General features: G+C 41.8%; 1 protein-coding gene across 2 annotated transcripts; it reads left to right on the forward strand.

Annotated features, from left to right (window-relative positions):
- Positions 1-23,318: 23,318 nt before the first annotated feature.
- On the forward strand, positions 23,319-24,666 carry LOC108036891 (CCR4-NOT transcription complex subunit 9). 2 transcript variants are annotated; one of them, XR_007764524.1, is made up of 3 exons: positions 23,319-24,314; positions 24,368-24,589; positions 24,648-24,666. XR_007764524.1 is itself a non-coding variant. In XM_017113268.3 (2 exons), exons 1-2 carry the CDS (start codon positions 23,456-23,458, stop codon positions 24,379-24,381), a joined length of 873 nt encoding a protein of 290 aa, XP_016968757.1. In that variant the 5' UTR covers positions 23,319-23,455; the 3' UTR covers positions 24,382-24,660. The 2 variants fall into 2 exon arrangements, 1 of the variants encoding a protein (XP_016968757.1); XM_017113268.3 differs by having other exon boundaries at positions 24,368-24,660.
- Positions 24,667-25,013: the final 347 nt, after the last annotated feature.

Below are 25,013 nucleotides of genomic sequence, written 5' to 3' on the forward strand. Positions count from 1 at the left end.
ATTCAGCGGCGGTCCGTTTAAAATTGATGATGACACCACATCTCGGACTTCAGAACAAATTAAGAGGATCCGAACGTCCAACAACACCTAAGCTACAATGAAAGTGACTAATTTGTTGCGCGGTGTAAATAGTTGATAGACTTACCAGGGACGAACATATTCAAATTGCAGCACTCAGAGAGTGTAGTTGACTCCGTGTTCTTTGTTCTAGTATGTAAAAAAGGGATAAATGCCATCAAGGATGAGCTCACAAGCACGCCCGTGTACCCACACTCCTGAAGGGGAAGACGTTCTGAGTCTCACAGCGTTGTCCGTTAAAATATGCAAAGCAAAGGAGCACGCATAAGACAGAAAACGGCATAGAGAGAAATACTGGGACTCGAGAGCCAACACCTATGCATAAATAATGAAAACACACACGGGAAACACTCGTCCGCGCGCACCCACACCCACACCCACCCCCACCCCAGCCGAGATCCGGATGCAATGTTTGCTGCTGACGGCTTACATGTTCAAAGCGTCAGTATAATAGCCAAAGTAATGGCAAAAGTGCAATTGTGAGTTCAAGTAAATAAAAACTATTCAAATATGCAAAACACAATGCAAAATGAAGAGCACGGAGTACGGCCGGGGGCCTTAGTGAACGTGTGTGTATCTCAAGTGCATAAATTTGCTTGTTAAATCCTGATTGATACTTCATCCTGGGATAGTCATCCTCGGTCCGTTAAGGCTCCTTTTCAGCAGCTATGGATGGAAATAGTGAAGGGACGGGCATTGCGGAGGGACGAAAAAATACAGCTATTGCCGTCATATTTTACCTTGTTGTCCTTTGGGCCGTACCATCAGCGATTTGAGTTTTGCTTGCATCATTCGGGGAGCGTCCACTATTTCAAGCTGGTTGAAAACGTGTTTGTCAAGAAATGTTTTGTATTTATGGAACGCGTCTATCTTTTGTCTTTTACTGTTACTTGCATTGTAGACCGATTTATTTCTAAAAATGTTTATTGAGCTTCTTATTTATTCTAACAGTTAACTAATTTAAAAGTTTCTATAATTGCAGCCACTACTTTTAATAAGTTTTCAATACATTTTTTTTAATGCTGTCACGTCGAATTGAAAAGCTTAAACACATTAACAGGTTAGGGCCAAGGCAAGGCGACACTGTGTCTGCCATCGATGGACTCTGGAAAAAACGAACTCGCAACCGCGTGACAGTTGGGTCGACACATGAGAAACAAAGCGAAAAAGATGGGTCCAGGTGAAAATTGATTAATTTTTCTAGCGCTCTTGAAGGCTTTGACAAAGCAATGAGGAAATTGAAACAGACGTATGCTGCAGTCGACAACAATGTTCATGGAGGGGGTTGGGAGCTGCAATAATTCTGCTGTGTTCTTGGGCACTCACTGCCCAAAGCAGCTTAATGGCTCGAACAGCAACGCCTGTGAGCATCAAAGACAGCGTTGTAGAGCAAAAAAACCGATGAAAAACGTTCACACCCCTTCACGTGAAAAGGGAGCAAGGTGCACATTTGGAGAGCGTGAACGGGGGAGGAGGATCGGCCTTAAAAAGCCACTAACGACGCCGTCTCTTGTTGCTGGCGTGGTTGGCGGTTCAATGATTATAAAGCAACATCAGTGCGGTAAAAAATCAGGCATAACCTCCATGCATGCATTCTTGCGTATTTTTTTTTGGTTTTCGCTTGTGCCTGTATTGGCACTTTCGCTGAAGCGCTTCAATTGAACATTTACGGACACACAAGAGCTGCAAAATTGAAAAATTCTGCACCACCAACAATTTCATATATCCACATGATTACGACCAGCAAGCAAGCAGTTCCCCTACCTCTCGAGTAGCTTTTACTCTTCGTACCTTTCAGAGATTATATCCTTAAGTTTGTCAGACATAAAAAGGCAATCATTTCATATAAAAAAGGGGGTTAGTGTCAGGGAAAGGCGCTTAATGTACCTCTTAATTTTATTTAATAATTTTGAATTTGTTTTCAAAATTTGTTAATTTTTATTTCGTATCGTAGGGTAACAACAGTATTAATAGATGTTAGGGTATTACAAAGTAGGCCCTAACCAAAGTGTTCAATTTTTTAAGAGCATCACACCTTCTGGGACTCATCATTGTCGCTATTGTAGTCGTTCTTCCCTTTCGCAGGCAATTTCCCCCGCCATAGTATCCTGACGAGCGGAGCCGCTCAAAGGGGCGCTTTGTGCGTGGCCGGGTGGGCGTGTATTAGGACTCGCGTTCTGCTCAATAGTTGGCGAGGACTCCGTTTTTATGTGTTATTGCATATTTCTGCTTTATAATGCAGACTTGTGCCAGACCTCGTACGGGTCACGCCCCATAAGCCCACCATCGCCCTCGCTTATTATTGCCCGTTGAACCATAATGGGTTAATGGCAAATTGAAACGCGATTGAAAAGGGGCCGAAGATGCTGCACACTTCACTTCGTGAGTCGCGTATGAAATTCGTAATTGAATTAAATTTAATGGCATATTTCAAATGCCTTTCGAGGTGGGCGTGGCACTCCACACATGTGAAAACATTTTCCTGCTGGTCTTTTGTCAGTGCTGTTAATTTGCTTGGAGTGCGTGGCTTGCACGAGAGTGCCGTAAAGTGCGATAAAATTCAATTTTATTATAGACTACCAAGATGTCAAACGGATTGGAGGATAGCACCGTTTTCAAAATTTCGAGGATAAACATTTATAATACCACTGGCAATTGTCAAGTTCCACTGCCAGAAAATTAATAACGTAGCTGCTGCCTAAGTTATGTCGTTATCCTCGCACACTTTTTCATCTTTATTTTTTAGGTTCTGAAACTTTTCGTTGCCAAGGTGCTGGCATCCCAACCCAAACTCAAACTTGGAAGTTTCTTTCCATTATTTTCTCTGTGCATAATTGGAATAATATTTGATTAAAAACATTTTATTTCAATTAGACAAAATGGCAGAGCAGAGCAGAAGCAAACTAAACACGCAGTGTACACTTGCCGGAGGCTCATTGTCCAACCGGAGCAACTGGAGAAATTCAGGCAGAAACAGAGGCCAGATCCAGGACCAGAAGCAGCTGGTCTGTTCGCTGGAGCTGAAGACAGAGCTGTGCAACTGTTACCCAGAAGCTGTTTAAAAATTAATGGTTGAGAAAAAACTCAGAAAAACAATGCGGAAAAAGGACAATTAGCTGGGCAATAGAATAAAGTTAAGCATTTAATGAAACCCAGACAAGCGTGAAATGATGAAATAATATCGCAAATAGGGGCTGGGCAATTTAAGAACTTCAGAATAATAACGTTTATGCAATCTCCTTTAAGTCAATCGAAAACGGCTTTCAACTCAAAGGGACAGAAGAAGTTATGTTTTTTGAACTCAAAAAAAGGTTTCGATTTTTATAATGTGCTCAAAGAACAGTAAGTAATATTTACCTACATATAAGATAAGAGCGAATATAATGAAAGACTCATTAAGTCTACCTGCTGCTCGTGCTTTTGTTGACGTTGTTGCTTTGGCAAAAGTTGGCCAAGTAAATTGCCTCAATCATTTACCACAATTTTAAAAGGAGCTGAGCGGATCTGGGCCATGATAAAGTTTCAAGCACCCTCCAATGCCGATATAATTGTCTGTGTTAATTGAAAAAGTTGCTACTGCTGATGCAGCTGTTGCTGCTGCTTAATTTGCGTTAGTTTTCAAGTGGAACTGTGATTGGGCCCTCAAAGTGTCCTGTTTGGTAAGCACAGGCGAGTGCACACGAAGACAGCTGAATCACATTTGCCAGAATCCACTTGAAACATATCTAATCCCTGCATTGCCCTTCAAGCAGAACTCGACCGAGAGGACAGGACAGCAGGCCTTTGTATTTACCCATTGTTGTGTTGATTATTGGTTTTGCCGTATTAGTTGCCATTATGCATGCCCATAATATGCAATTAATTAATGTTCAATGCAAATTACAGTCTACAATCTGCCGGGCAGCAACATCAATCAGTTTGAATGGAACACATGCCCCAGCGTCGGCTCGATAATCAAGAAAACAAATTCCAAATGGAAAGTCTTACGTCTTAAGCAGCTGTTCAAAACTCTGCATAAATTATAATTGAATTAGCAGACGCAATTGAATCGATTTGATCCGAAAACTCATTGATTTACAAATCCTTTTTCGAGGGGATGGGTCTCGAGCGAAACAAAATTAATCTATGCACATGCAATATGCAAAAGGCTTTAAGCAGATTTCCACCCGAGTCCAAATCAATTTGATGCCTGAGTGCCCTCGATGGTCGCATCAAAATATTTCTTAAGGTCACATTATGGAATACTTAATTAATTGAAACTTTTGATTTGCTATCTCCGCAGACGAGCTACACTGAAGACATACTAATATCAAATTTGTATCTGGATTTTCATTCAATTAAATACAAGCTGCGCCATAGCAAGAAGGGTTGTGTCGTATTTCTTAGTGCTCAAAAAGCGTTATTTTCTTGAATCGGATTATTACGAATAGTGCTGGAACTGATTTTGCAGCTTCTAATGAAAGCTGTTAAAAATTATATTCGCAAAGTTTTTGGACTCCAAACAATAAACCACATATTTTTTGATGTTGCCACATGCAAAAAAAACCTGGTGCGACAAATGAGCAGCGTACAAGACGCAGGAGTAACATGTACAGCAATCTGGCTTTCCTCGGAGTAGATAAGCCCCCGTCCTCGGCTTTATCATTAAGTATTCTTAAAGTAATTTTGTTGGATTTCAGATAGAGTACACAAAAATGTTTCAGGGAAAGAACCGAGAAAAAATGAATACGCGACTTCCCTTCCGCATCAGCCGTGCAACTTTTGACTGCCCTTCTCCTCCCTGCTTAAACTTGGTTTAAGTTCTGCGTGCAACTTGTTTTGCACCACCCCCGGTACACACTGACCCCGCTTCGGCACACCCCACCTATTTTCGCAAGCAACAAAAATTATATAAACGACGTCGACTAGAATTGAACGCCTTCGGTTATTTGCGCGAAGTTTAATGGAATTTTCAACAGTTTTTGCAAGAGTGATTTGCCAGCCGCAGAGAACACAACACAGATCTCGCAGCATAAGCAACCCCCATCCCTGCACCCCTTTATCATATGTTTGTTTGCTGGTGTGTGGCGTATACACGGATGAAGTTTTAAACTTTGTTTGTGCGGCCGCCAGTTTTGTAATTGACATTTGTTTGGCAGTTGACTGGGAGCAGAAACTTCCCACTCTTGACTGCCCCTTACCTGGAGATGAAGCCCTTTCAAAGCGCACTTAGCCGCTTTATTTTGCATTGAAAGCAGGAAAAACTAATTTATGACACATTTGCGCAAACCATTTTGTGTTTTTTTATCATTATAATAATGCTGTCATAACCTTGGGACAGTTAAATCTAACCCATAATTCCAACCTATTTGGCGAATCCCTAATTAAATATCAGTTTTCAGTGAAATATCTTATAGTCTTGTGAATAGTAGATAATGTATCAACAAGAATCCGTTTTTCGGCGAAAAATAAATTGTAGCGAAAACATGCATTGCTGCCAGCCTTATCAGCAATTAGTACACGATGGATCGCCCTGTGCGGGAGCTCCCCGTAAGCAACGCGTATGACTGAGTCATCTTTGTTCTGTATAAGATTAAAAAGCTTTGTCTGTGATATAAGCACGCTTCCATCGATTCAATCGATATGCAATCAATCAAATACCCGGCGAGTGCCACCGAAAGATATGAATTCACCTATAAAAGGCATACTCCTCGATTGCAGAACATTCACTGTCATATCGGTGTTCAGCGCACAACAAACGTTCGAAATGGTTTCCTCCTTCCAGCTGCTGGTCGTCGCCCTTCTGGGTCTTGCCGTTAGTGCCACTCCTGTGGTGCAGCAAGCGGGCAGCGCACAGTTCACCTCTGCCGTGTCCCGCTTCCTCAAGGCTTTTAAGAGCATCATGCCCTGTGGCTACGGAGATATTCCGGTGCTGGCCCCCATCGTAAATCCCTTCTACGAACTCGAGTTCATCAGCGATGACTACACCGTTGTGGGCAACGTGACGAACATCCGAATCCAAGGTCTGGACAGCTTCCAGGTTCTAAGTGCCAGCAACTACAGCCAAACAGGAGAGGCCGCCTATGACGTGCTCTTTCCCAAGATCCAAGTGCTTGGCTTTGCGGAAATCGATGGTTTCATCAACATCGGTGGCTTCAAATTGCCCATCCGGCAAAACGATGTGATCAACGAGGCTCTATTTGACCTGCGCTTCGTGGGCAGCTACAGCTTTGCCAACAGTCTCAGCAACTCGTCGGGTTTGCGCATGGTGGATTTCAAGCAAACCATCTACTTGGCTGGCGTGGAGTTGGACAACTGGAACACTCTGTGGAACATCTCCACCAACAACTTCTGGAACCGTTGGATGAAGACCCTACTGCCACTAGCCCTCGAGGAGATTCAACCCAACATCACAAACTTCTTCTACCAGAATTTCTTAGTTCCGAGGATCAACGATCTTTTGGCCAACGTTAACATGTCCGAGTTGGTGAACTTCTTCCAGACTCAGTCCCAACTCTGGGAGAATTCAAACTGCCAGGCTTAGGAGCCTCCATTAATTTATAATAAACAGCAAGCAAGTCAACCAAATTTGTTACATTCTTGGGAGCACTACGAAAACATAAAGTGGGCTGCCAGAAAGGGAAGCATGCTAAAGAAATAACTGCTAGTATTGGACCCATAGTTCAAAATCTTCTTCCTAGGAAAACAAAGTTTGTTAAAAGCTGTCCAAAAATGGTTAAAGCGTTCGTAGCTCTTTCGTATTCGGGAATTAATTAAAATGTCCAAGTGTGCACAATTTCAGCCAGCTCTTAAAAGAGCTCTCAAAGACTGAGCGAAAATACATGTCCCATTTTTATTTATTTTAATGAACTAAATTAGCATAAAATGCCAGTGACAGGTATTCTTCTTGGCTCCGCCTCCCAGAAGCCCATTTAATTTGTCAAAAATAATGACAAGGTTTCAGCAGGCTCTTTGGGGATTTACACAAACAAAAATATCATCATCCAAAAAGGTCAGCCAGAACTAGCATTTACTTTGAAGTTTTCTGTGTTACTAGGCCATACTCACTCTCACAAATATTTGGAAGATATGGGGCATTTTTAATTCGAACTGAGTAGCCGAGGGGTGTATGCATGGACTGGGAGATAACTTAAAAGTCATGATGGGTATTAAAGTCCAACCCTTCCTGCACACACACGCCACAAACATACAGACCCCTAGCTAAATATGTTCGCATTCGGTTGGGTCGACAAACCCTTATCAAAATATTTATATGACTTCACATATGCTAAACGCAGGAACTGTTTGAAAAGAGCTCCCGAACCCCCGAGTCGACCAACCACCGTTTATATATGAAAAAATGCTTAATGGCCTGTAATCTGCTTAAAACTTGGACCCGAGTTCAATTTGCCAAATGGCAGCCACGAACAGAACAGAAAAGACCAAGGGGCAGGGGCATTTTAAGCTGCCCATCATATGATTCGGTTACATTGTGTGGAATGCCGACTTTTTCGGTGCTTCGTTTTTAATTTATGATCTCCGCACGATGAAAAAGGCTTGGGCTCTTATATAATTTTAATTTTAATTAATGCCCACACACACATCAATCTCAGTGGGTTTCGGCCCTTCAAGAAATGGTTCACTTTGCACTTTAAATATAAAAAAACATCTGAGAAAAAATAAGCGAAAAGGGTTCACATCCTGACTCGGACCCGGAATTCAATTTTGCGTTATTTGTGCTTTGTTCCTGAGTGTGTCTGCTTCGTCCTGCCGTTCCCCTCTCTCAGAGGATGACTCCCTTCGTAAATTGAATTTTTTATATGCTAACTAACTTGGCGGGAAGTAGAAATGGGCTTAAATTAATTAAACCTATTTTTTTTGATAAAAATTAATTGGGACATGAGCTTCTTTTTACACTTGATAAAGTATTCAAAAGAATTAAACCGTATTTCATTTGTTTTGGGAAAAACGAATTCGTTTACTCCCTGTCAAGCTTCTTACATTTTATTTATTATTTTTAGTAAACTCTCAAACAGTTTTATTGGTCTTACGAAATGAAAAAGTGTGTCTTGCATTGTTGTGCCTGCTTAAATGTGTTCTACCATCCCAAACCGATGTAGTCAGAACCAAACAGCAAGAAGAGTAGTTAATCCGACCTTCCTACAACAAGGACAGCGGAGGGGTCCAAATACCACAATGTACACATAATAACTTCAATGCCAGCGGAAGACAACTGTTGAGGGACACCGGAGCACATTCATTACTAAGCCACAAACGCTGCCACAACCGTTGCCAATATCGACATTGACGGCACTGGATTCGGTGGGCACAAGCACTGCAGGAGTTGCAGCGTAGGAAACTTGAGAAACTAGTCCTATTGTTCGCACAAGAAAATGATACACGGAACCAAACAGCAACAAAGGAAATCGAGTACAAGCAGATAATTGGAAACAAAATACCTCACATATGCATTATGCCCAGTATTTAATACGCATTAAAACAAAACAAACGAAGATTATTTTTTACATTTGGAAAATTTATTCAGTTTGCAGTTTTTTCAAGTAACCTTACATCGCAGATTTCTTCACAAGCTTCACTTCTTTATTACGCTAACTTAGCTCACATCTGTGCTAATGATCCTTTTGTAGTTCCGGAGTGACTTGCTATCGCTAAGCTGGTAATTCACTAAAAACTTTTAAAGTTTACCTTAAACATCCCTAATTGTAGACAGGGCACCTAAACTAATTAAACATTTTAGAGTGCAAATGTAAATAAAGTTAAAAATTAACGACATGTCAATCCAAGCTCCAACTTTTAATTGGGCACAACCTGACTCTAAACCAAGTACTTATCCTGCAGCGACATAAAAAGTTAACGATGTCAACTAAATTAAAAACTAATTTTGAAACCGAATAAGTCAAAACGATGCCCCTCTTCAAAGTGTTTCTCAAGCTTCAACGAGGCAAGCACCAATGTGCCACAATGACATAAATCTGGGAAATATTAAGCAAACGTAAAAACCATTTCTTCTTGTTTGCCGGCATGCAAATCAACTGGCACACACAAATAACATGCGTATTCATAAAGCAAAATTTCAAAAAGAAGGAAGCTAGGGAAAATGGTTGTGGGGAGCTGCAAAGCAAACCAGAGCCTGCAGAATGCTGGTAGCAGTATTTCTAATCTAATTTCAGCAAAGTTAGGGGAGAAAAAATTAAAAGAAAATACTGGCAAACAGAGCGGGCAAGCAAAATGCAAAATAAGAAAAATAAAATGAAAGGTGAATACCCAGGGAAAGAATGACGAAAACACAACAATGCATCAGGGGCACGAGCCACAGGGAACAGGGAAAATGTTGGGAAAACTTTAAAGGCGTTGGAAAACGGGGAAAGGACAGGACTCGGATGCGGTGGGAGGAGGATGTCGAATGTCGCCTAATGAAATTAGAAACGCATAAAAGAATAACACAAGCTGCCAAGGGAGATGGGAACTGCTTACACTGGGGATAATATTAGAAAGGAAACGGGAACACAAACAGAAAAAATCGCTTTTCCCAATGTTATGTTGTTGGAATGGTCTTAGTTTCATTTCATAAGAAATTCAGATCAGTGGCAATGGTTATAGTAGTTCATAAAAAACTCAGATCAGTTCGAAACACTGTAATGTTTATTCTTTTTTGCAGCCAAAAAGCTGATTAGTAAACTTGAAATATCCAAATATTATTCAAAATTGCGACCTTCTTTTTTCTCTCCGCTCTGCTAAGCCAAGGGAGGCAAATGTTGACAAGAGGCATTTGACTGCCCTGAAGGCTTTTATTCAAAAGAAAAAACGACCTGAAGAATCTTGCTCTGGAAAAAGGTGTAATATGAAATTCCCGCCCTTGCAAAACAAAGAAATGCACAGCAACATAAAATAATAAACATAATTTCGCCTTTGTCGTCGCTTTTTATTATTAACAGGCAAATGCGTTGAATTTCATTAAAAGTTATGTTTTGCTCCGGCATTGTTTGCCCTGCTGCACGCACAATCAAAGTTCTTGCCGTCTGCTGGAAGCCTTCGGGCGACAGCAACTGAAATTAGCAACGGAGCTCTGGCCAAGATGAAGTCTCAACGGTTCGGGCGGGGGAGCAAAAAGCGGAGTTTGTAAGCCATTTAGCTGCACTGACATTTGCCGCAGGTGTGCCATGGGAACAGAACCAAATCAAACCGACCTAAACCATGCCAAGAGCAACCGACGGCCAACAAAGCCAACTAAACTAAATGCTAATCTTGTTGTCCGCTGACCCGCTGCCCTCTCCCCCTCACACATACAGCTCCACTGAAAGCCTTTGACGCTTCCAAGGCCACAAAGCCGAGCAACATGTTTGACAGGTGACAGCCGTACAGCGCAGCAGGAGGCTGCTCCGGGAGGGCGTGGGCGTGGCAACGGCGCTTCAGCTAGGCGTGATATTTTAACGACTGCTGCTCCATGCCTCTGAAAGGTACTACCAATACAATGTACGGGTACTCTTGGGTTTGACATATTAGGATTGCATTGCATTTTCTACTGCTTTTCAAATATTGTTCTTCGTTTTTACTTTATGTGCCTAATTCAGTGCTGGTCAGGGCCACGCGCTTTTCAGACTTTGCACCATATTAGCTCTCGATAAATTGCAATTAAAATTTAAAATTCAATAAATCCTCCGCAAACCCATTCGTAGTCACCTAGAATATTCAACGCGACTAAAGCATTAAAATGCAACAATTTGTTTCACTTGCTGGCACCCAACTCCACTCGAATCGACTCGACCTGGAGCACATCCAGGGCGCAGCAGTGGTACGAGTGACCGGTGGCAGAGGAGCTTCTGCGGGGGAATCAAAAAACATTTTACGAGCGCATTTCAACTGTAACAAATGTCCCAGGGCCATTGACAGAAGGGCGTTGTGGGAGGCGGAAAATGCATTGGCCACTCAGGCAGGGTGGAAGGATGGCGCGGGGCAAGCACAAAAGCTGACCTCATGCACAAAATCCAAAGCCAACGACAATCGAAGGCAAAAACCACGGAAGGGGAGGACTGGGAGAATCGATAGGGGGAAAATCTAGGGTTTGGCTGATAATGCACAACGAAAAATCGGTTCTTGATTTGGCGATTAAGTGCACGTTTATTCAAGGTTAAGGGTCGATGAAATATATATATATGATGAAATATATTCTTTATGATACACCTTCAAGTAAAAAGGAAATGGTTTTATTGGTATGTATAACATAAAAGCTTACTACTCTGTCAGCAGAAATGTCCTGATTTTAATCCAATAATAAATTTAAAAAAATAATTAAAAAATTAATAAATCTGAGAAACAATAACAAACAAAAATTATGCGATATTTTCCCAAAGCTAGATTAAGAAGGGCTGAACTCGAACTCTATCTCAAAGTGCAAACGAGGATAATGTAAAGACGGGATCGAGGTAGGGCTGTCCCTGGATGATGCCGAGTATTTGGGTGCACAGGAGGCATCCTGCCCTCACCCCATCGACACACTGGACGGGCAGCGCGACATGAACGAGCGCACCAGTGTGCGTGTCTGTATATTTAGTATGGCTCTGGGTGCAATTACCAATGAACGTAACAGGTGATCAATTGTTATAAAACTCCCAGGGTGCTTTTGCTTTTCATTATTTTCATTTCACCGTTGGTGCCTCTCTGCATGTGTGTCAGAATGGGGGCGGGGTTGCCGAGTGTGCGGGGTTACCCCCGTCCCCGTCGAGGTTTGTGCCCTATGTGCAGAGCCCTGCAATTTAAGTGTCGCCGCCAAGGCTTGGAATTATGTACATGACGCGTATACTGGATTTCGCTCTTTCCGCTTTCCCCGCTGCCGGGCAAGTCGAGCAGGCGATTAAGCGTGACCAATGGCTCTGCTACTTAGTTACTCTAGATGTTTATGTCCCTGCACTTCTCACGACAAAAAGTAAGCGCCAACATTTAATCACGCCCGCCGTTAAGCAAAGGAAAAGGGCCAAAACAAAAAGAGGAACGCTCGGCTTTTGTTTGCCAGTGCTGACAGCTGCATAAATTGCAGGCCATCGGCAGGACCTCGTGCTGCTGCTCCTGGCACTCGGTACAGGTCCCTCAACTGGGGAGCTGCAAGCTACCTAATCGCGACTGTTAGTTACGGTGGATTGATTCCTGAAAGGGCCCTAGTGGGTGGCTTTCAACCCGATTTATGGCCAGGCAAACACTTGATTTTCCCTTCCATGTAAACTCACAGTTGGACAAGTATTAGTCACAAGAAATCTATATGATTCCGGTGAGACTCAATATGAAACAAAATGTTGTCAGTGCTAAAACCCCTACTCATCGGGAGTGCACGCAAATTCCAGATAAGCCTGGTGCTCAGCAAACCAAACTTCAAGGCACCCCACTAAACGCATTACACCATCGGCTACCAGTAGCACGCACATAGGCACATACGCACTGGAAGAGAGCGACACAAGTGGAAGCTAGCCAAACCGCTAATTGAATTAAAGCCACTTCAAAGTTGTAAACAGGGTAGGAGCTCGTTTCGAACGGGTTTCAGCCCTGCCCAGCCCCACCACTTACCAGGCAGCACAATAATTACGCTTTAAAATGCTAATACATCAGCGCGAGCGTAATTACTTCAAACACCTTGCCACAGGTAAGCAGGCAGATGTGTTCGGGGGTTGGTGGCGCCGGCAGCTGCAGCTCCTGGCCGCTGACAAATCCCCATAGCTGTGCCAGGACCCCAACTCATTAGCAGTTCGAGTTGGCCAAAAACAACGCTCACACAAAAATCAGGCAGAAGGGCAAAGTCAGGCCAGAAGCCAGGCGCCCGGCGCCAGGCTAGCTCAGCTCCCCAAGTATGAGTGCTGCCTGTGTGTGTGGCTGCACTAATGTGTCATGTTAAATTAACACTTTAATTTATTCCGCGTTTGCCAAGCTGCAAAGTGCATATTTAATCAGTTTGTATTTGCGTTTCCTTCGTCCCACGTTTTTTGGGCTGCGGCTGGCGACGAGCGGCGAGTGGAGGGCTGGGCTGTAGCAATGGGTGGCTGTCTGCCTAACGCTTTGTATTTGTATATACAGCCGAGACCCTAACACCCCCGCGCCGTCGCTTCTGAAAGCTTTTTTGTAAGCCAGTTTAATTCACGCTTGTATTTTTAATTGCTGCGTTTAACACACAAAGGGAATATTGAAATATGCAAACACATACCCAAATAATAGAAAATAATATCCGAACATTTATACAAATGTGCTGCTGATTGTGAAAGTGTATGTGTTTCAAGCATTTATATAACGAAGGTTCTTCACAAAAATGGTTCTTGTTATTAAAAAAATGGAGAAAAATATCAGACAAATGGGTTTAAATAACCATATTCAAGCGCTTTTTTCAATTTAATTTCCTTTAACCCAACTTGAGACATAATTTCGATCGTTATTACAGGACTGGTTCAAACTCCACCGTCAATATAGGCCGAAAACTCTATACGATATGGTTTTAAGTTATGGAACTCCATACCGCTCGATCTATTTTCTTACTTCTCTTTAGCGCTTGTGTTAATTAAAATGCAACGAGCTTCCTTGTTGTCATAATACTTCAACCGAGTTGTCTGTGCTTGACCGGCTTTTAAATTCAACAATGACCCTTCCTGTGTAAGTGCAACATGTGGGCCCAAAGTCCACATAGTCCATCCGTTCAAGTGAACAATGCAGTCAATTCAAAGTCCGCGCTGGGCAAAGGCCAACCCAGTGCCGGGTCAAAAAGAACAAAATGTCACTGCCATTATGATCAAGGGCCAAAAGTGCAGTCGTAGTGGACCAGCAGCAGCAGTCACCTAGCAAACCCCTTAATGCTGTAGCTATTGCTCTATAGCAGAAACCTTTAGGTTACCTTAAAGCCAAATCGCATTTAACACACGTAGAAGCTTAACATTTGTAAGCCCTCCCCTAATCTTACTGCAAGACCCTTAGCACACACATGACAGAAAAAGAGGAACGCAAGAAAAGATTTTGGACCTTTTAATTGAAATTAAAACAGTATGTTTTGAAGAAGAGTCACTCCCCGAATCAAATAAAAAATGGTCCAAAATGAAATGATGACTTGCAGGCAACGTAAAAGGTTGATTTTCAAATAAATATGTATATAGTCAGGCTTTCATGATGAACTCACATTCGTTTTCCTTGTAATGTTTTCTGCACGACGAGGGCACGGTTAAGTTAGACAACTCTTGTTTCCGTTGTTTTTATCGAGCCACGCACCTCTCCTTTGGTCTTGTTTCGGTTTCTAAGCAAAACACCCACGGCTCGGCGGCAGCAATTCGGTTGTAAAAACACAGCTGCACCAGCTGAGGCCTACCTGGAAAAGGAGAGAGAAAATTCAGTTTTAGGTCGGGACTTTTCACTTTTCTTGTGCCGCCCCCACCATCAGCTCGACCGCAAATCAACCTCCAGCACTTTTGGCTATCAGACTGGACGGCACCGTTCCCACATCCTGAAAAGGATGGCGTGCGACCGGGGGTCGAGCCTGCGCCACCAACTTTCAATTAAGTCGCACACACATCCACAGGGAGGGCGCTGGCAAAGGCAATCACCTGAGGTGGCTACGGAGTAATTTACGCAGTTGAATTAATTTTCCCGTCCAAAAGAGTTGCGGTATGGTCCTAGCCCGAAAAACGGAATAACCCTGGTTTTTCTTCTTCGCATATCAATCACAAATATCGCCGTGAAACCTCTACCCAACCTTAATTAGAATGTAAATCGCGAACATTAATTAAATTCTCGAATATAACTTCACCCTTTTCCCATTTTAAGGTTGTTAATCAAAGCAGCTTGCAGCTGAGATTATTTTTAGGTTGAGAAAAGTACATTTAGCACCTTAAGCAATTGTAAAACTGGAAACAATGGCAAGGGTTCTGGCATAATTTATACGTCATCAGCGCGCCTAGGCGTAGAGCCGACCTGTGACAACACGTAGTATCAGCTCTGGCCCACACTTCCCGCTATTGAAGCGCTTTCAGCATAGTCAAGTTTTCCCTGATGGCCACCATTTTGTAATCACTGAAATGTCTTCTTTGCAAAAACAAAACTCAACGGTTGAGTGCTTCAGCTGTAAGACACCGGTGAGTGAATACCCAGTAAAAAAAAAGGCATTTCTTACCTGAAGTGTACTCTTATGAAATAATGTTGACAAAACTTTGGGTGTATTTCTAGTTCTGGACAAATACAGTAGGGGCAACTCCAAACGTAAAAATGTTTTCGAAATACATAGCAGTACCGCCTTAGCGTTTAATGCTAATCTAAAGCACTTTTTTTTAATAAAACAATATGCTTTCTTATTGCTTAAAACGGTATACAAATAAAATAGTGGAAAGAAAAGTGGTTTCGGCCTTTTCTTGCAGTAGGATACGTGCATCCAATCATGCGTATAAATGTACTACTTTTTAAAAGAACACGTGCCCGTTTATCATCGGTCGATTAATGGAATCTTACCCAGCGAAAATTTTAAAAGTCCTTTTGAAAAAGACATCTTTTTCACACTTGCATAACCGATAGGTTTCAACGTACTGCAGAGACACTTTAACATACTAAGTAATTCGCGCATTCAACCGCATCTAGAAAATGCAAGAAGGGAAAAAGTTCCTTTTTATTTGCCATTTCATTGTGAAATGTGCCAGATATGTCACATGTGTAAGCCGGGTAATGATGTTTAACTTTGGGTAATTTCACTGAACTTTTTCAATGCTCTTTTTAAACTAGGATTTCTCCATCTCGGTCCGATTTAAGCATATGAACCTGGGCCACATTCCTTCGCCCACAAACCAATTTCATAAACAACATAAAACGGAAATTATTAATTCTTACGCACGATTTCGCTCGATTTGGTTTTGATTTTTATATGCTCACATACATTGCATTCAACACAAAATTGTTTAGGTCAATTTTTCTTATTTCCTGTTTGTCAGATAATTGAAATGGATATATTCGATTGCTTTCTTAGTGGGGGCTCCACTGGAGCGTGCATCTTTTGTGGGTTATGAATTTTTATGATGAGGCAGCAAAATATTGTAATGGAATTTATTATAGAAGTACCTACTAGGAAAAGGGATAAAAGCAGAAAGGGGATAGTATACAGCCAATTATGGTGGCCTCCCCACTCACTGAAAAATGGTACCAAATATTTATGTAGTAAGCAATAATGCGATTAATATGTAATGTATTTTTGTCTGTAATTTACACATAATTAATCCCCTCAATGTTATTAAAACTATGCATGAGACCCGTGAAAACAATTTTAGGTCGTGGGGGATGGTTATGCCTTAGCCTCCCTAACCGAAAACTCGCATGTTTAATTGGGTCTCGCCAAAATTATAATTAAATCATGCGCAGTGCTCTGGAGAATTTTGGATGTACCCGCACCATGTGTTTAATAAGTTGCAAACTCAATATCTGCACGGAATTATGCACATGCATTCTGGGATTTGATATCACATTCCCGCATATGAAAGCAAATTAGCGTCGTTTTGCCTGAGCTTTTGTCCCTATACCTGTTTTCTGAACCTGTTTGCCCCACGCCAGTTACACAGAAAAAACAAAAATATATGTTTTGATTTATTAATATTTTGGGGTTATTTTCTGTACAAAGATATAACTTAAAATTATATTTAAAGTAAATGCTTTTTCCATTTTGATTTTAAACTCGGGTTTGAAATAATGCATAAGTGAAGTCCTTCTAAACTTCTGTAAACGGAACCTCAGCAGACATATTCGCACCAAGGCCTAGAGCCCTGTCATCAGACCTAATGTACGCTTTACTCAACTGATTGGACTTTATTGTGCCTTATTAAGGATGAAAATTATTAAACTGCACAAGAGTCCAGCAGCAGCATCAGAATGCAGGCTCTCACGTACGATAATTAACATAATTAGAACAATTAAGACTCGCACGCATTTGTTGGCAATTTATCGGCTCTTGCTCACTTACACAATTGGTGTTAAAAATAATGCGTTTAACTCGTTGCCATCGAAACGACACGGCGCCTGGATGTGTGTAGCTCAAAAAATGAGAATGTGAAAAATGGCGATGCTTAAATGCCACGGGACTGGCGGACCATGGCCATTGACCATCGGCAACGACGGCAATTGTGGGCGCACAAATGGCGGCAATTGTACTTGGCCATGTGCCAGGACCTAACCAAATGGCCGGCATTAAAATTTAGAAAATCCTCGCCTTGCATTCCCCCCATGTAAATGACCAGCACACGTAGCACAGCGTAACAGGTTAAACACTGCGCCACGTTAATTGCGTCGCTTAATTGCACTACAGTTGCAACTGTTGCATGTGTGTGGGGCCATTTTTATGCAATAACAATAAGGCTGCATAACAATGAAGGCAACGTTTTTTGTCATCCCTCCGTGGCCTCTCCTTTTTTGAAAAATTACTCCACACAGTGAGAACAGCAAAGGGCCATTTGCACTGGCTGCCACAAAATGCGGCCAAATGAACAGCACACAGTCACGGGATTGCTCTCTAATAGTATGCCGGCCATATGCCTTGGCTAACTTCATTTTCTGGTGCACCGGAAAAACGAAAAATTCTTTGGAAGCTTCAAAAAGAAAGCTGATCAAAAATAGTGGGATATGGCCTAGCCCCAGCCAAATTTTAACGATTTACCACATGGGGTATGTCATCGCCCTTACTGCCAATCTTTGAAAAATACACCTCTAAATATTTTCTCTCCGTGCACCGTTCCAGCATATTCACAATAGCTACTCTAATTGCCATACATTTTCGGTTTTTCAATGGCTTAGGCCCGGCACAAAAAGTCCCGACCGGCAGAGCACCCCCGCACCAGAGCACGGCTAAATCGTGCCTTGTTTGTGGCCACTGGTCAGCAGCGCCAGAGGAGCAGAGTAAGAGAGGAGCTGCCATGACATTCTCAGTGCCCACTTCCCGACTTTGTTCCTGGAACTCTTTGGGCGAATGAGTTGTGTGCTCAATTGTGCATGCAAAAAACGAACATTTAAGTTAATTTTTGGTTACACAAATTGCACAACTTTGTCAAGTGATTAATTCCGGGACCCTTTCTATGACTGTGGTTCCGAAATGGGAGTTCGAAGCTTTGTATTTATCTCTGGGGTTCTAATGGTAGTTCGAAACGTTTTGCGGTTGCCTTGCGGGAAGGCTGCATAAAATGTACTTAGAGAAATCGAAATAGTATAAATTCGGGGTATACATACAATTTATGAAGATTAAAAATGAATATTTTTTACATTTTCAAAGATTTTCGACGGGAAATAAGTGTATTCGATTCCACCCCCATATCCCTCGCATTAACTAGGTTATATTTGTATAGAGAAGTTTTATAAAAAGAATCTAAAATATATATAAAATGCCATAAGACCAAAGAATCAGGAGCCCCACAATCAGATCTAATTCCAGCCAGACCAAAGGCCGAATTGTAGTTCGGTGCTTTGTTCAAAACCTGGCGTGCTAGGGCCCTGGCATTTTGTCTAATTTAAATTAATATTATGCCAAGCTTCAGTAGTGCAGCCGGCCTCAGGCATTTTGGCTTTGTCCTCTGGTCCTTTCTGGCCCAGACAGCCCATGGGCCATTGTTCGCCAGCCACGCAAATTGAAATTGAAACTGCAACCGGATGTAATTGGGCTTGCATATGTACGTTCTGTTCGGTCGGGTTCGCTTGCGTGGCTCTGTCTGTCTGTTGATAATATCATTGATAGCTTTTGCCACAATTTGTAACCACAATAAGTTGTTGTTGGTCACAGTTGGAGCGGCAAAAAACCCTGCGTACGTCTATGTGTAGCGGATGGCAATGGAAATTGGAAATTTTAAGCTTCTCTTATCTGTTGCTTCATTTGTGGAAATTAATGAACCAACATACCTGGCTGACATTGTCTTTCCTTGTTGGTCTATATGAGTTGCTTATGCACCTAGTCTAGTCTGAGAATCCTGATAACATAGTTGCTATCAAAGTTAAAGACCCGAAGCCAAAACCACTTCACCCAGAAGTTAATTTTTGAGGCGTTAAAAGATAATTTTAGGACCTCATCCGACATACCTAGCAAAAGCGATGAAACAATAAAGCACCAAGTCCAGCGAGTTGGAAAACTAAAAAGTGTCGCAATTGTTGTGACTGGCAACTAGGTACAATTGTTTAACTTTGGTCAATAATATCACCTGTGCTTGCTGGCCCAGAAATCCGAAACTGCATTCAGCAAAAAAAGCCAATTCAAAACACAGGAGTCGGAAGAAGTCGAGCAAAGTGGCGACTAGCACGGTAAGGCAACAAGCACAAGACTGCACGTATTTACCATTTACTAAGTACTTTCTATGACTTTGTACCATTGTTTTTCTTTTACTGGGGTTTGGGTTTTTATTCTTTTAGAGGTTTACTCGAGCATCAAACAAGTCGAGGCAACAAAAGCGAGGAAAGGGTCCGTGCCAAGCATGCCCAGCTGCCTGGGAACAATTGTCAACAGAGCGCATTGTTTTGTTTACAACATGAAACTTTTGCGCTTAGCTCTGGCTTTGCCAAGGAGCATTACAAATAAATTTCCTAAACAGCTGAGCAATGCGGCTACTTTGTCCGACGAACACATTTTATTTTAAATTAGCACCACAACACCTCAAAGAAGTTAAAATATTTGTCGACTTATACAATTAAGCAAAAGTAAACTCCGTAAAATAACATAGGATCAGATCACAGCATACTAACTGTATCCTGATCAGGAACTTATGAACGTTATAGGGACGGAAACTCTTCCTTTCACCTGTTACACATTTTCCGAATATATAACGAATATATTTTAAATGTATATAAACTTTATAATTATAAAGCTCTACACAGTTAAGTAGGCTATGCGTTTCAATTTCATGCATTGAGGCATTCAGCCTTATTTTTCTTTCGTCCCGCTTGGAAAAATGTAATAGGTTTGTCATTAGCATACCTTCGCCATGTGAGGCAATCAAAATTAATGCAAACCCACATTTCTAAACTTTAATTAAGTCAAACGCGATTCAAATGTCTGCCAACCCATGCGTTGCCTCACAGAAAAAACTTTGTGAGTCTGCTCAACGGATGGCAATATTTCGAAAACGATAACTGACAGTTGAGCGGAGGCTAATGGTTGCGACGGGGTAGAGATTGTCATTAAAATGCTTCCGCTTCCACCCAGCAGCATCAGTGACGCCATTGTCAGTCGCCGCTGCTAATCAGAGATGATGCCGAAAGGTATTCATATGCAAAACAGAGAGGCACGGCGCCCACATTATTCATTGCAAATGGCAAACGGAAGGGATACCGCTGATGTTCTGGGAGGGGTCCAAACTTTAGCTGCGCTTAAGGTGAAATATAATCAAAAGCCGTGAAAACATTTTTACACGTCATTAAACTCAAATTCAACAAACCATGGCAGCGTATGTTACAGCATCCCACGGATCGCGAACACACATTTATATAAAATCAAATGCCTGGCGGCGGGTCTCACATACATACGTGTATACCCTCCCGCAAGAAGACTTTTCGTTAAACCTTGCAAAAGATTGATGGGCCTCGATTGCATAAATAAATTAAAGCTTCATCCAAATTAACGTGGAATACTTGGGGGCGTAACGGCCTTGTTCCTGCAAACTTATAACTACGTGTAATGATTGCAGTAAACACACACGTACCGCCCACACCACGTCGACACTTATCAATAATGACTTTGTGACAAGTTTCATGAAAGTTCCAATAACGTAAGAATGAATTTGTATAAATTGAATATAGTTCCATAAAGCAAACTAATTAACTTTATAGTTAAGTATTTGAGAAAATCAATATCATTTGATTTCCAGTTAAAAGAGCATACCCTGGGGCAGCGTCCAGTTAGCCCTTCAACCATAAGCCATTGAATTATTAATTTTTAAGCTTTTGCGCAGCAGGAAAAGAGTGACCCAAGGGCCTTTGATTTGACCCACAGGTCAGCGAAGCTCAAGTAATAGGGTGGTGCGAGGGTGGTGCGAGGGTGGTGCGAGGGTGGTGCCATTCTCCCTCATATGTGCTATCATGCTTGAGTGCGCATTTTCAGACCCAAGTGGCTGTGGGCAGCATTATTAAAAAGTCCAAGAGAGAAACCTCAGCAAAGAGATAACAACATATTGATTGAAAATCACATGCATAATGCATTAATTTTCCAAACCATTTCGCCGCTTGGGCGGGAGACTCTGCATTTTGACTTCAAAAATAACACAAAGCTGATTATTTTTACTACACGGACAGGCAATTTGTCCAACTGCCAAAAGCAGCATGATATAAAAAGTGAAACATAAATAATGAAAATAAAACCTAAAAATATTCCAAAACAGACCAAAACGTTTGCTCCAGGCCTTCTGACAAACAAAATACATAGAAGGGGACTGACGGACAGTTTTTCTCTCTGGATACATTGTTCTCTTTAGGAATCGTTGGGGCCTGTCAAATGAATTGATTATTGTACCCTTATCAGTGGGTATAAAGATATTTACAAGCAATTCGAAGTTTCTTTCAGTTTTTGTCATCTTTCGCTACAGATTGTGTATTTACAGAAGACATTTTCGGTCTATAAACATGTCCTTGATCAGCAAAAACTTTCCCAAAGCTTTCATTAGTCTGCAGATAGTGTATCAGCCTGAAAGGAATTGTAAATCAATAATTATATTCTTGCTGCTTCTGAACTTCTTTCTTTCTATTTAGGATAATGTAATTTAGCTCCCTTTCTTGCTTGCAACTATAATCAATGTATTTTTTTATTTAAAGGGTATTTTAGAATCAGTTTCACCATTTTTGTTGCTTTGGCGTTTGATGGGTGTTCAATTACATTATTAGTCAAATTGGGTTCGGGACAATCAGCTCAGCCCTCTTTCCACTTCTAACATAAATGACTAAAATGTTTTCACAAATTAATTTGAGGCAGCTAAAATAATTTTCATGCTAAAAATTTTCAATACAGTGTCATACTCGTACATTAGCTAATTACCACTAAAACAGTTTGGTCCCTGCTGGTAGTGTTTGCTCATGGGCCACGACGTCGATAATTTCCTGCGGTAAAATATTTATTGGGACACCTCTAGAGGAACTCAAAATGAAAATTACATTCTAACAGAAAATTTACAAAATGAACAAAATCCTTATACGTAAGATTAACGATTAAAAACTTGTGAAATGTTACATTTTTTTCAACAAAAATAAATAAGTGCACTTAAAAAAATATTCACAAAAGATAAACATTGCCCAGTATTCCGCAAAATGTTCTGTTTTCCTATTTATAGTTCGATCTTAATAAGGGTACTGCAGCCGGAGATCCACACTGCAAACGACTGGTTAATAAGCCAACAAATATTTTATTAAAATTTTATAATACGGGGCAAAACAAAAAGATTACTGGAGGTCGATTAAAGATAAGAAAAAAGCTGTCTGCGTATTTGGTTATTTTTGCATTAGTGATGCATACCTTAATTAATAAACATTACGCTGGCATATGCAAATATTTTTTGAGAACTGGTGCAGCTGGCCAACGGCATTGTTTGAGAATATCTACGCTGCGATAATACTGGTTTCACTTTTTTTTAGATAATAGTTACCCAAATTAGCAAGCCAAATTTTGTGCTAATGTCTGGTCAGCAATTTTTTCTTCTAACAGTGGAGTTGCGGCCAATTAACACGTCATGCACATTCAGAAGCCCATTTGAACCCGCACATGCAGAAGACCGAAACAGATTTCCGCTTCCGTTTTGTATTATCCGCTTCATGGAAGGAGTCCTGATGACGTCGTCGCCACACATAAATTATTGCAAATTGTTTGCATTTAATTGCATTGCTTAGTTCGTGTGTCCTTGCTCATTGTTATGCATAATTCACGGGGCGAGTGGGGTAGTCTTCTCGGTAGTTTGATGCATTCGCTCTAATTAACTGCAACTCATCAGCTCGTTTATCCGATGGCCCAGTTGATATACGGTTTGAGAAATGGCCCGGTCAGTGGTGACGCCTCTGTTCCAGAGATGACAAATGGGTTGTCAGATGGGTCTACACTATAAGAATGCTCTACGCTCACCCAAAATTGAATAATTTTTATTAAACAAATGTCAGCATTACGAGAAAAAAGGTTAATATGGATTCGGAATCAAATGCTTTAGCTTTGATTTATTTTATGCATTTTTAAGAATTCTTAACGAAAAGTTCGACAAACAAATTCAGCATATTTAAATCAAAAAGTCAACGTTACATAAAGTGTCAGACCATAAAGAACCCCAGATAAAAAGCACAGCCAGAGAGCAGGCGATTCAACCGACATTCCATAGAACAGTTTGATTCTTTTAAATTCTACATTAAGTCGCTTCGAAAATTGACTTCTCTATTCTGTACTGCAATGAGTGCCACAAACTCGGGGTGCGAACAACGCAGCGAAACAGAGCACGTCTATGGTTGGATCACCGATCTATGCAACAAGGAAACGCGTTTTTTGGCAATGCTAGAGCTATGCGAGAGACGCAGCAAGATTGACAGCCTGGGTCCCTTGCTGTGGCATTCCTTTGGAGCCGTGAGTGGTTTGCTTCAAGAGATTGTTTCAACCTACCCGGCTATCTCTCGGTACAACGAACTGAATGGCCAGCAATCGCACCGGGTTTGCGCTGCCATAGGTCTTTTCCAGACCATGGCCTCGCATCCTTTTGTTGGAATTGAGCTGACGCGTTGCCAGTTCATGTGCTACTTGATGCCCTTGCTTAAGATGACCTCACAAACTCGGGCCGTGGAGCATGTTCGCCTTTCCGTCCTTGGAGTCATCTGCGGTCTACTGAAATCGGATCATACTGAGATCGTTGGCTACTTCCTGGGCACCGAGTTGATCCCACTTATTCTGCGTCAGCTGGAGCTGGGCAGCAGTATGAGTAAGGTTCTCTGCGCATTTGTCTTGCATCGCATCCTAGAACACGAAGTTGGCTTGAAGTTCGCCAGTCAAAGGCTTGCTCGTAGACTTCATTTGGTCTACACCCTTGCCAGAGTTGTTCACCAGCTGACTCTGGAACAGGAGCCTAGGGTTCTCAAGCACGTGGTGAGGATATACTCCCGCCTGGCTGATCACCCTCAGAGTCTGGAGCTGATTCTTAAGCTCCTGCCAGCGCAGATTCGAAACGGCTACTTCTGCCAGGAGGGTCTGCCGGGCTATGAGAGCGCTTCACAGGAGCTGGCTGATCTGAACCTTAAACTGAGCGTGAAAAGGGACCAGGGTAATGCTTAAAATAAACTGACAGGGGCGTATTGATACCTCTCTTCCTTTCAGCTCACGAGGTTTGAAGCATGGCCGGGTTTTAATACACCAAATATTCCCTACCAATATATGCACATGGCCAGCCCTCTAGATACTTTATGTGATGGTAGGAGTTCAACATGTAAATTCCATTACCTCTTCTTTGGGGCAACTTTGGCTGGAGGATTTTCTCGAGCGTCAAGATTGCGTAATGCAATAAACAGCTCGTAAATATTTTGATACCAATTTTCCACCGTAATTGAATCGACGGTACTTTGAATGTCAAACAATAAATTCAATTACCAACCCGTAGCCCCAAAAATAAATGCTTTGCCTGTTCGCCCACCCTCTGCAGAACCCAGACACGGCAGTTACCCCCATCCCTACCAGCACGTGTAGTGGCTCGGCTTTTGACATGGATACTCCGAAAAATATTCGAAAGAACTAAAGGTGGGAGGCAAGGATTGAGTTGGGATACTGTGGGTGCTGTAAGCCTAAGCAAGTGGAAAATTAATGCATGGGGCGATAGGAATTTATAAAAGAAGCCCGAGCAAAGCGTAAAGAGCACACATTAGCCCATTAAAAAACTTACCATATTGGCCTGGCCAAAATACAGGTAAAGAAATGTAAAATTGTCTTTATTTGGATAACTACTAGTTTTTACTCCACCAAACGTTTA

The sequence above is a fragment of the Drosophila biarmipes genome, chromosome 3R, assembly GCF_025231255.1.
Source record: "Drosophila biarmipes strain raj3 chromosome 3R, RU_DBia_V1.1, whole genome shotgun sequence".
NCBI classification, from domain to species: Eukaryota; Metazoa; Arthropoda; class Insecta; order Diptera; family Drosophilidae; genus Drosophila; species Drosophila biarmipes.